This window comes from Arvicola amphibius, chromosome 13, assembly GCF_903992535.2.
Source record: "Arvicola amphibius chromosome 13, mArvAmp1.2, whole genome shotgun sequence".
Lineage (NCBI taxonomy): Eukaryota > Metazoa > Chordata > Mammalia > Rodentia > Cricetidae > Arvicola > Arvicola amphibius.
Genome location: NC_052059.1, coordinates 39116589 through 39130071, shown reverse-complemented (window position 1 = coordinate 39130071; position 13483 = coordinate 39116589). Strand labels below are relative to the sequence as shown.

Sequence of the window (13483 nt, the reverse complement as noted above, 5' to 3'; positions counted from 1 at the left end):
GGAGGTGTGTGTGTGTGTGTGTGTGTGTGTGAGAGAGAGAGAGAGAGAGAGAGAGAGAGAGAGAGCACACGATGGCATTGAAAGGGTCAGCATGCAAATAGTATTGATATGCCAAAATGTGATGATATTTTGTTTGTGTTTTAACAAATAAATCTTGCTTGAAGATCAAAGTGCAGAGCTAAGTCACTAGAGGCCATGAAGTGGTGGCACACACCTTTAATCTCAGCACTTGGTAGATAGAGGCAGAGGGATCTCAGTTAGTTCAAGGCCACTGTGGGCTCCCTGAGATTGAATCTGTCTAAACGAGAAACAGCTCACACAAAGGTGCTCCCACGCCTTTCATCCCAGCACTAGAGAGGTGGAGACAGGGGTGATATGGCTGAGCAGAGAGAGGAATACAAGGTGGAAGGAAACAGGAGCTCATTGCAGTCTGAAGCAGCCAGTCAGAGGATGCAGTCTAAGGACAGGATCACCCCTTTGGTCTGGCACTGGTAGAGGTAAAAGGTCTCTCTAGTGGCTGGCTGCACTGCTACTCTGATCTCTCAGTTTTCATCCCTTAATACCTGACTCCAGGTTTTTCTTAAGAACAATTAGAATTTGTGCTACACCAATACTGCAGAAAATTGTAGGCCAGACTTCATGGTTGGAGACGTGGTATTGATCAAAAGTTAAGAGTCAGAGATGGCACAAACCTGCCCTCAGAAGGCTGAGGCAGAAGAAACAGGAACTTGAGGCTAGTCTGGGTATCACTAGCTAAGTTTCAGCAAGTACATGGCAAGACACGCCCCTCTCCAAAAAAACGATCTGGTGCTGAGGTGGCTCAGCATCTGAATGACTGTGAGCAGACCTCCTTCCACACACCAGTGGTCCACTGTGAGAATCTGACACAAGCTACTCACCCATTCTTAGGGATGTAACTATGTTCACATACATGCCTTAGGTTAGTGGATCTCCTGAGGTCTATCCAGGTCACTAGTGAAGAGATCTAGTGCAAGAGACTAAATACCACCACATAACAATTATCTGACCAGGGTGGGGGAACTGGCTCAGTGGTTAAGAGCACTGGCTGCTCTTTTAGAGGACTTGGGCTCAATTCCTAATACTCAATTTCCTTTTTTGGTCTTCCCAGGTATAGACATACATGGAGACAAGAACCCATACACAAAGAGTAAAATGAAAAAACAAAACAAACATCTGAACTGGAAGAGTTTGTGGAGTCAGGGTACACATGTATTATGTGCTGTAGATTGGCCTTGAGCTTGGGCTCGTCCTGCTGAAGCCTCTGAGTACTAAGATTATCAAGAGGCACCACCACACCCATTCAGACAGACAGGCAGAATGAATAACCATAATGTTAAAACACAAACTTGCTTTCCCTAGCATTATTAGAACGCCCCTCCACTAAGCTTACTTCCTCATGTCTAACTGTATGCATGTTTTATTCTTTATAAATAGCTTATTTGCTGTCAGTATTTGGAATGGCCTTTTTAATGTAGCCATATTACATATAAAACTAACAAAGATAAACATCATTAATCCAGAAGAAACACGCTTGCTAATAAACTATTCTTTTAAAAATATTTCACTCTAGTTTGGGTGCTGTTTCCCATGCTGTGAAGCCGAAGGGAGAGAAAGCATCAGCACAGCTGCTAACAGAGCAGCATGAACTCTGACAGAAATGAAAAGGAATGGGGACATCTAACAGAGCTCAGATTAGTGTGAAAAAATAGATTCCTTTTCTTCATATAAAATTATTTTCACTAAATGTATCTATAATCTTATTACTACTCTTAATTTTATGTGTATGGTGTTCTGCCTGCACGTATCCTGTGCACCGTATGTATGGCTGGTGCCTGCAGAGCCCAGGAGTGTCCGATCTCCTGACCTGAAGTTACAGATGGCTGCAAGCCACCATGTGGGTGCAAGGAGTCAAGCCTGCATCTTTAGTACAGAGCAGCCAATCTCTTAACTACTGAGCCATCTCTCCAGCCAAAACATTTTATTGTGTGTGTACACACGCTCGCACACATGAGGGCATTGGTGTGTGTGTAACAGAAGACAACTTTCAGCAGGGGGCTCTCTCATCCCAAAGTGGGTTCTGGGATCATCAGGCATGCGTATGAATGCCTTTACAGAGTGAGCCATTTCAGAGGCTCTTAAATGTATTTTAAATCTAAAGTAATGAAGTAGATGTTGGAAAGACATAGCTGTATTAATTAGCAGAGTGGATGCAAACTTAATCATGCTTCTCCTCTCTAATACTATGTTAATGAAGTAGGGAACACTTAAGATCAGTATAAACATATACATACCACAGGCTGCTTTGTGATGTCCACTAAATCCTTAAGATTATAGTATTGATGTTTCTCGAAGGCTGAAAACAGCATGTCTAGGACGTGTTGTTTGTCCGCCCGGGCCCGCTTTCCATCTTCTTTTTCTTCCTTTCATATTCAATCTACAGGCAAAAACAGAAGAAAGGCATCAACTTAACCTTCTGGAAACAGGCACTTCTGCCCTCATCATCTGAGAACCACATTTAAAGCTCCAAGGTACGAGGCCTCTGTCAGGGACTCAGAATCGGGGTCTTGTTGCCCCAGCATTCCCAGTACCCTTCAGACTCTAGGACAGCTATAACACTGCTCTATAAACCATTTTCAGTCTCTCTACAAGTTTTATGTAACACATTCAATTCCTCCAAAAAGGTTTTCTTCCTGGTTAACCTGGAAGCTAACTTGCAGTCCTTTGTTTTTGATTAATCATAATACAGCAAGATAATTTTATGACACAAGCTATAGTTGGTAGTCAACACCCGGGAGTCCGCAGGCACAGGCTTGTTAAAGGGCAGGTTCTCTAGCACCTGAGAAGTAAGGGAAGCACTAGGCAGAAAGGCTGCTGCCTCTGACCCCCCGCTGCTGCCTTATTTCTACACAATGAGGTAGGTTTGACAACAAGGAAGGTCAGTGCCCTCAGCAACGACATCAACAGACTATTTTTCTGAATCTTTATCTTACAAGTGTCCTCTAAATTTACCCGTATAGTATACCTCTTAGTCAAATAAAACCAAAACACTAGGACCATGCTTTGTGCACGTCACAGGGCTGCACATCTTTACACATACCAACACTGGACACAACTCTCACCCCTCATCAAAGCTTCTCTTTGCAGTGGATGGAGACCACTGTAGATGGAAGTCACAAATGGTCAAAAAGCAGACAACAACTGACCTAGGGTGCCCACTGCCAATAGATATATCTACAACACAACCCAGGGAACAACCACCGGAAGAGGGAGTGAAAAATTATTAAAAGCCAGGGAACCAGGATATCTGTTACAGTATTTTCAATATGAGAAAGATAGGCTGCACTCATGAAATTGCAACACTATGGCCACCTAAATAAGACCTGAACAATGACACCAACTGACACGCAACTTGAATGTGGGAAGTCTCAGAAAGCCCCATGCCTACATAAAGAGTCACAAGTAATTGATGACTGTTGAAAGAGAATCAAGTCTTTTCCAGGGATGAACAACCTAACTGTTTATCCAGTACTAAGTGGTCAGTGTATACATATGAAAAAAAGTATACATATGAGCAACACTAGATGGACACAGCAGGTTGTTTGTAAGTGTGTATGCATTTGAGCACACACACAGGCTAATTTTTATGTCAACTTGGCATAAATTAAGAGTTATCTGAAAGGGGAACATCAACTGAGAAAAAGGTATCCATAAGATCTGGCTAGAAGGTAATTAGTTATTGATGGGGGATGTCCTAGCCCATTGTGATGGTCCTGGGTTCTACAAGGAAGCAGGCTGATTTAAGCCAGGAGGAGCAAGCCAGGAAGCAGCACCCCTCTAAAGCCTCTGTATCAGCTCCTGCCTCCAGGTTCCTGCCCTGTTTGAGTTCCTGTCCTGACTTCCTCCAATGATGGGACCTGCAACGTTGGAAATGTATGCCACATAACCCTTTTTTCCACAGCTTGCTTTGGTCATGGTGTTTCATAACAGCAACAGTAACCCAACTAAGACAACATATTTTAATAATAATGATGATGATGATGATGATGATGATGATGACAATTATAGAGATAATACATGAAAGCAGGAGAGCTTGAAGGTAGAGAAATGGGAGCAGTGAGAGAGGGAGCAGGATATAGATAACAGTGGGCTTGAAATGATCAAAGTGTAGACAAGTATGAAATGTAATGAAATTCAGTATTTTGTACAGTTGTATGAATGTCAATAAAGTTAAACCAGTAGTTCTCTCTCATTGTTATCATACCAGTACTAACTATTTGTGGAAACATCTTTGCATTTAATCCACTGGGAAGATAGCTCAGTTAGTAAATGCACAAGGACCCGAGTTCCATGCCCAAAATCCAGGTAAAAAGCCAGGTATACTGGTAAATGCTTGTAATCCCAGTGCTGGGCAGGCAGAGAAAGATGGATACCCGAGGCTGAGGTTCAAGAGTTCTGTGCCAGTGAGAAACCCTATCTCAAAGAAAAAAAAGCTGATGGTCCTGTGGGCTTCACAAATATACAGAAAATATACCGCTTTACTCATTTATGTCAGTTGGTTAAGCTTAATTTCTTCTTCATGAAAAGGCAGAGTAATGTGCCGGAGAGAGGTAAGGTCAGTCTTGAAGCTCACTGGGTAATTAAAGCTTTGGTGGGCTGGAAGAGGGCAGCAGAGAGGAGACCCTGCACGCTGAAGTTACTGTAGTGTGGGGACCAGCTTCAGAACGACAGCACAAGCACTCAGAGCTAACACTGAACTATGGTGTAAATTCCGAGACACTTAAGCTTATGTTCTCTATCTTAAGCGTAGTGGTAGGACAGCATGGAAGTTTCTAGGACAAGATCATAACAAAGGAAAAAAATCTCAAATGCATGCTGCAGATGGAATGGCTGGGGAAGAACAAAGCTCAAGCTAGTTTTAAGATTCTTTCAGTGAGACAGGCCTATTAGTGGAGGCCTGTGATTCCAGCTACTTCGGAGGCCGAGAAAAGACCAAAAGTTCAAGGCTGCATGGGCTCCAGAGCAAATTCAAGGCCACCCCAGACAACTTATCAAGACTATCTCAAATCAGGAAATAAAACAAAAGGCTGAGGACAGAGATCAATGGTAGAATGCTTGCCTCAGTAGCAAAAAAATAAAAAAGCATAAATGGAGGAGGGGTGTCTTGAAAATGCATAAAATAGCACTCTACGTGCTATTTTAGAAGAATACATACTTTCTCTGGGTCCAAAAGACAAAACTAAGAGAATGATCATACTGGGGAGTAAGAAAACACGAGTAACCAGGACGAAACTCGCAAACCCAAGCATCGCAACATCCTACCTCCCACCTTTAATTTACGCTGAAGAATATAGGAGAGACTGAGCTCAGGAAAGGAGGAGTAATGGTGTATTAGCAAGGTCTTTGTTTGAAATGACTGGAGAAGCTATAAGTTCAGTAGGAAAATGATTTCATAATCTTGCCGGTAAAGCAAGATGGTTCCCTTGAAGGCACACATTCTACTTGGCAATGGTGAGACATTTACATGTGTGTGCTTTTTCCCAATCCCCAAATCTAGAGCAAGTAAGACTTGATTCAAAGGTAAGATTTTAGAATAAATTACAAAAAGTCCAAATTAACACTAAAGACTAAAACTCAATTAAATTTTAATTAGTAAGTGTTAATTAGTAAGAAAACGAATGAGCAAATAGTACCTAGATTAAAAAAAATTCTGGTTGGCAGGTTCTACCCTAAATAAGCTGACCACACAGGTTCTGATGTATTCCTTCTTTAAGTGAAGGGACAGGGTGGTGCATTCCTCAAACCCAGCAGGAGATCAAGGTCACCCTCAGCTACAGAGGATCAGGGCTAGCTATGGGCTACATTCATAAAGGAAACCCCCCAAACCCGGACAGCAAAGCAAGTGTAACCTGAAAACCTAGGTGTCTAAAACAGCAAAGATGAAGATGGAGTTATCAGTCCTCATCAGAGAGCTTTTAGGCAGCGGAAATTTAACTGTACTTTCTGAAAGGATAACAAGAACATGTACTTAGTGTACATGGATAACTTACAGAAAAAGACTTTTAAAATAAATGGTTAAATTTGCTTTGGTAATGTCTAAAACAGGTTCATAACCCAAATTCTCATCTGTGGTATTATCAGTTAAGTAGGCCCAGTGCTCATGTCCTATTAAAATTAATAGTCTATTAAGTCTATCAAAAGAGACTTAGATGCATCAAACTATTATTGCCTAATACTGCTGTTTTTCTTTTTATGTGTATGGGTGTTCTCTATGCATGTATGTCTGTGCATCAAGTGTGTGCCTATTGCCCACAAAGGTCAGAAGAGGGCAATGGATCCCCTGGGACTGAAGTTCTAGGGGGTTGTGAGCCCACTACAGGGGTGCTGGGAATCAAACCCAAGTCCTGTGAAAGAGCAGCCAGAGCTCTTAAATGCTGAGCCATCTCTTTAGCCTCACTAATACCGAATGTTGTACTTTGAACAAAGCTAAGGAGTTGAAGTTCGTTTTCACACTCCACAGCATAAAAACAGTGCCCTTCTTAGTACTGTACTCAATTAACACTACAAACAAGGCCACACAATAAACTATTAATACTATCAACTACTGTACCCAGAAGAAGACTACTGTGTCATGTTGCTTCTTTCCCCATTGGGCATTTTGTTTCTCACTGATGCCCGTTGGAACTGCAGGGAACAATATGCAAAGCAGCCATCCAGCTCATTAGCAGCCAGGACAATGTATAAATTACTAAGATAGTTACTGGAACAGAAGTAATTGCTATGTCATGTGAATTTTACTTGCTGATATTTTATCCGCCTCCACTGACCACATCACTACAGAGCCAACTGTCAGAGATAAATGTTAACTCAGAAAGCACTTTAAGCTTAAGTCTCCAGTTATAAATGTTTTATATTCCCCAAATTTATCAGATGAAATTAATTTCATTTTCTTAAGAGAACAAATTATTCAAGATTAAAATATAACCGCATGTTGAAAATTGACTGTGGATGTGGTATAGACATGCTCAATCGTTATTACTGAAACCTTAATCACTAACTAAAATTATAAATGCCGCCCACTACCAATTAAGATATTTTAATTCAGATGTCTGTAAATTTCTAGACTGTTGTTTGCAGAAATACTCTGACTGCTTTGTCAAGGCAGTCTCTGTGAGGCTTTTATTCTAACTTCTGAAATGATCATGACAGCCTTGATTCTCATGGCTCTGGATTTTAAATCCTGTGAAAGATTACTTCCTTCTCCCCTCTGTGTCAATGCTTCTATTTCTGATTAGTGTGTCATCATTGCTTGGGAAAAAAGCAATTCTTTAGAGCAGGTCAGTCCTTGGTGTGCAAATTCAAAAGGACAAGGCATATAGCATTCTCCTATTAAACCATGTCAGGGAAATACTGCTGAGAAGCCCTTAGGATAGAGTCCTATGGGCATCCATTTTAGTGATCAAAAGTAAAAATTTATGTACCTAACTGAAAAACTCAAAGCTCAACAACCTTAGTTCTGGAGACTAGCAGTTGGCTGTCTCACAGAAGGGAAAGGACTATGCATAAACATGAAATGTCTTCCTAGTTCCAGGGAGGAGGATGTTACCTGAGGTTTTATGTAATAAACTTTTAGTATTTCAGTGTTTTCCAATTAGCTTTTCTTAGTTCCTCTACCACCGAAAGTTAGATAAAAAGTCCTTTATTAAACTTAGAACAAGAGGGTCGGGATAGTAACAAAGGTGAGAAGGCAGATACATCTTAAGTTAGAAGACTGTCTCCTGGTGCCATTACAGAACCCCATTCCCCTCTCAACAGATGGCAGGCAACTATAAAAAGTTTCTGTCTTTGGATTGGTGGCTGCAAACCAGAATAACCTAGGAGCTTAAAACACGATCCACATTTGATCAACAGAGTTAATTTTTGGAGGCATTTCCCCTCTTCAGGAAAGCATCCTTCTGGGTGATTCTAGCATGGAAGGCACACCAAGAACCACCACACAGAGAACAGAGGACAGTTCTTTAGGAGCCCACAGGGTACATCTGAAAGAAACACAGGCAGACGATGACACAAGCCCACCAGACAGTGCTATCATTACTTTGACTCAGAGAAGGAGAGTTAGCAAAAATCTTGCATATTAGCTAATTTTATTCAAGTGTACTTTTAGACAGGGTCTCATGTAGCCTAGGCTGGCTTCAGACTTGATACAGCTAAGGATAACCTTTGAACTTCTGATCCTTTTGTTTTCACCTCAAGCATGCTGGGATTACAAGCATATACAAAAATCAATCCAAATTTAGGGCTTCTTGTTTGCCAGGCAAACACCTTGCCAAGGAGGTATATATATCCAGCCCCTAATTATACTTCTTTATTTTCTAAAGACAGGGTCTCACTATGTAACCCTGTTTGGCTTGAACTCATAGAGACCCATCTGCCTCAAGAGTGAGGCTAGGATTAAAAGTATGTGATATCACACCTGGCCTGACTACACTTTTTGATTAACACCTCTACAAGCAAAAAATTTAAAGAATGAATCATACATGTATTATCTTATAAGTTGCACACTCAATTGAAATAGATTAAATAAAATCACGAATTATTCTGAAAAATGAAGAACTGAATTTAGAAATCTGGGCTTGTTGGCCAGTCAGAACAGCTGAATCAATGGACTTCGGGTTCAGTCTAGAGACCGTCTCAAAGATAAGACGAAGAGTAACTGAGCAAGAAAGACGTTCACTGTGGACCTCTGGTGCTCTCTCTCTCTCTCTCTCTCTTTCTTCCTCCCTCTCTCTCTCTCTCTCTCTCTCTCTCCTCTCTCTCTCTCTCTCACACACACACACACACACACACACACACACGCACACCTCCTTCCACCAGAAAAACAATTAAACCACCTTATTATTTACACTCAAAATATAGTGATTTGGAAAGAAAAAAGGTGATCTATTTTTTAGGATAGTTTTCAATAGTACTTCAAACTCAGAAAATCTATACTACCAAAAGCTAATATAATAAGGTACAAAACCCGTAAAGGTTAAGGGTCAGTTATTTTCATAGTCAAAGCCGTGGTGGTGGCCAGAGTGGCAGGGGTCTATAGTGTAACATGAATTCTAATTGGTCTTAATAACAAAAACTCAGAGTCAGCTATAAGGGGCTGAAAGCTGAAGGATTAGAAAAGCAGAGTGGCAGCCACTAGAGATTTCCTCTACCAATGCTCAGACAAAAGGGTAGATCCTGTCCTCAGACTGATTGCTTCAGACTGCTGCCTCAGACTGCACTGAGCGCCTGTCTTTTCCCATCTTATATTCTTCTCTCCACCCAGCCATATCACTCCCGTTTCCTATCTCCACCTCCTTAGTGCTGGGATCACCTTTGTGTGAGCTCTGCTTCTCTTTAATTTCGTGTAGCCCAGGGTGGCCTTGAACTAACAGAGATCTGTCCCCTCTGTCGCCCTAAAGGTATGTGCCATCACTGCCTGGCCTCTAGTGGCTTAGCTCTGTACTACAGGCAAGATTTATTTGTTAAAACAAAAGTATCACCACACTACAGACTACCTTTCCAAGGTTTGATTGTTAGCTGGTTTCCAGCTGCCCTTCTGCCAAGAGAAAAGTGATGGTGGGGGAAACGAGGATTTTTCTCCCCCCCACCCTTCCTTCAGCAGATCTCTGGTAGCTAACTTTTTCATGACCATGACCTTCCATTTTGTACTCACAAAATATCTGACAGTCAATTCTCTATATTAAATCCCTTTTTGCTTTAAGGATCTGGAGTTGTTTCAATTCTCAAGAAAGACACGACAGATCCATCAACAAAGATAGAGAAGGACAAGCCATTCTTACAGTGATATTGCTAGTTTCTATTTTGAAAAGAGCCATGTTCTTGTCAGATCTGATTACTTCATTGTTTCTACTTGAGAGTGACTGATAATCATTTTAGCACAAGAACTGTCAGTTTTCCACTTTCTTATTCACATATATTTACTACCTAATAGATTTTCAAGTCCAAATTTAGTACCAACCCAGGAAGCTGACAACGAGAGCATAGGGAACTGCTGCGTGGCTACAATTCTGCTCTTTTGCTCAAAGTATCTGACTACATGAGGACTGCACGAAGGCACAGGGATGACAGGAGTGATGTGCACAGTGCACATTTTCTAGCAGTAAATGCAAGGTATTTAATTCTGATCTAAGTAGCGGCAGGGTTGGGCTGTTCAGCTATAACCACCTTACCTTACCATGCGCAAAAAAAGACTATAGATTGAAAATATTTCAATATTATATTGTTTTAAATTTTATTAGTTTTATTATGTGACCTTTAAACTGTTTTGTTTGTTTTTGTTTTTTGAGATAGGGTTTCTCTGTGTAGCTTTGGAGCCTGTCCTGGAACTTGCTCTGTAGACCAGTCTGGCATTAAAGGCATGTGCCCCACTGCCTGGTTTAAATTGTTCATTTTAAACCATGCTGATTTCTCAATATCTTAAAAATAAATAAGTATAATATAAATAAGCACAGTATAATAGCAATTTCTATAATCGCTATTACACTGGAATTACCACAAGGTTTTTAAAGCTATGCAGGCTCCTCTGCCCATTCTGATCCATTCCTATAGAAAACAATCACAAACACTCAAATGCTTTGTTTCTATAAAAACAAAGTCTCAATCCAAAATTATTAGATAAACTTACTACACTCATTTATATCATAATAATCCTAATAAAGGTATGGGACTTGAAGTGAAATGTCACCTAATGTGAAGAGACTATTAAAACAGAGATCCTACAGCTTTATATCTTAATGAGGACTTCAGAATACAATGAATTTGTACTAATTTTAGTAGTAAAAAGAGCACACTATCAAAATATTCTAACATAAAACTCTAATGCCAGGCTGAGTGTTAATGTTACTAACACAATGACCCGGGCAGAGGTCTGAGCTGCCCTACCAAGGCTCCAGCTTCGATCCTCCTAGAGGGGACTTGCCTTTCATCTTAGGACTAATGGTCTATGGCAGCACAGGGGGTATTTGCAATGGAATTAAGGGGAAAGTGGTGGTTAATACTACAAAAAACTGTGCTCCCTACTTCAAAGGAAATGGTCACCACGCCCCAACTTGGGATCTAAGGAAGGCACAAGCAGAGAACAGGAAGAGGTGGCAGCTCAGGAAGGCAGGTCACCAGGGGATTCCCTCTCTACAGACACTCTTCCCTTCCTACTCAAAGGGAGAACTTGACTGACCAACAGCATTCCAGACAGCACATCCTCACTGTCACAGTCCCAACAACCAACAGGGTGAATGCATATTAAATCCTACTCTCTAAAACTAATAACCTAAAATAGTTAACCAATCCTCATTATTTCTAATGTTTTTCTGTCTTAAGCAACAGAGAGAACCATTACTGTATACACATCTTGTCTTACTATTATAAAGTTTAGACATAAGACTGCCAGGCCCAATTCTCTCTCCCCTCCCTCCCTCCCTCCCTCCCTCCCTCCCTCCCTCCCTCCCTCCCTCCCTCTCTCCCTCCCTTACTCTCCCTCTCCCTCTCCCTCTCTCTCAAAATTCCCTCTAGGAAGTATATATCCCTTTGTGACCCAGGGAAGGGTAAGCTGTCTTGCCTTTCTGGTGATAAAAATGTACCAGAGTGAAAGCACATGTGGTCCCTATGAGAGGAGCAGAAGCAGATTCTGGATTACAGGAAGAACACACTGACGAAGAAGAGAAGCAAAAATAACACAGCCTGTCACATTACTTCCCTTTCTCATGTAGCCCTGGAAGTTGCATGTGGAGTCCTATACAGTATGTTTTAGACACGTACAGACAGTGCACACCGTATCGCCTAGGACTCTAAGCTATAGTCATGTTTGTGCAAGCACGTTCTATGGAGCTAATACAACAAAATCACTAACTGATATATTTTTAGAATTTAGTTCATTCTAACACCACACATGACAATATTCTAAGAACAGAAACAACTAGAAAAGAAAACAGGACAAAGAAACTGCCTTTCATCAACTGTCTCATTCAACAGACAACAGCAAAACACCTCTCTCAGATTACCTAACACTGCGGACTCCACTTACCTTCCTGGTCCTCTTCTTTAGTTTACTTTCCCCCCAAAGCATAACCAGGGGCTACACAGCTGAACTGCTGCCTGCTTCCTTTCATTCAGCCAGTATAGTGAACTGTAACAAGTGAGTGGACTGAAGACATTTGTTTCATCCTGAAAGCATTTGCCATCTTGTACAAATAAGCATGAGGAACTCGGATAACTATTCTGTGGCATGAGCAACAAATCAAGTCTGGGTGCTCAAGGCCCATCTTACAGAGGCTTTATTTTTCCTAAACTTAGAACAAAAGGAAAGTAGCCAACAGCATAGGACACAAGATTCAATCTATTAACTGTTATTTAGACTTCCCTTTACCTTCAGGAATCCATCACATTCTTGGGCTCCATCCATTAGCACTGCTAACAATCTACAGCAACACACACAGTAGCTAGAGCATTTGGCTCCTGTCTTAGTTGGGTTTCTATTGCTGTGACAAAACACCATGATCCTAAGCAACTTGAGGAAGGAAGAGGGTTTATTTGCTCTTACAACGTGCAGTGCATCTTCCAAAGGTCTCGGGGCAGGCATCTGGAGGTGAGAACTGATGAGGAGGCCATGGAGGAATGGCCCTCACTGCCTTGCTCAGCTTGCCTTGGCTGTCCTGGAACTCTCTCTGTAGCCCAGGCTGGTGTGTGCCACCCCCCGCCCCCATTCCCCGCTCAGCCTGCCTTCTCATGGCACTCAGGACCACCAGCACAGGGATGGAACTGCCCACAATGGGCGGGGCCCTCCCATATCAATTATCAATCAAGAAAATGTACCACAGACTTGCCCATAGGCAAATCTAGGGGAGGCATTTTCTCAAATGAAGCTCCTGCTCCCCAACAGACCCTAGCTTGTATGACGCTGACATAAAGTTAGCCAGCACAGCTCCTAAGCCAGACTGTCTGGGTGGATGTCTCGACTGGTCAGTTTCACTCACGCACGCAACAGCAGTTACACTTCAAAAGCTAACAGTAATGGCGACGACAGGCCATTTTTAAAGAAGAGCTCACAAAAGTAACGGACATATAATGTGCTAGGTTAGGTAAAAGACAATTTACATCTCGAGCAGACATTGTTCTATACATACACTTCAATAGAAGGTTTAAGAACACTGGCAGTCCTCACTTTGCATAGGAGTGAAGGACCATAAAAATGCCTGTGGCACTTGAAATGAGGCAAAGTGAACTTAATAAATAACAATGCTATCACTGCTCCAGAATCTTTAAGATTGTTAAATAATTTTTAAAAAATGACAGATAGTTGTGTACAGTTATGTATGATCTTTGAAAATCTGTCAGCATATCAAAACTGGTATGGTAAACCATATAGATACAGAAAACAAAATTAGTATATTTATATTTATGAAGTATGTTGTGA

General features: G+C 41.4%; 1 protein-coding gene across 1 annotated transcript in view; it reads right to left on the bottom strand.

Moving 5' to 3' along the window:
- Gtf2f2 (general transcription factor IIF subunit 2) overlaps positions 1-13483 on the bottom strand; it is a 117782-nt gene that overhangs the window by 11334 nt on the left and 92965 nt on the right. Inside the window, 2 exon segments of the mRNA XM_038310272.2 lie at positions 2313-2437; positions 11544-11562. Of these exon segments, the coding sequence (XP_038166200.1) occupies positions 2313-2437; positions 11544-11562 (144 nt within the window).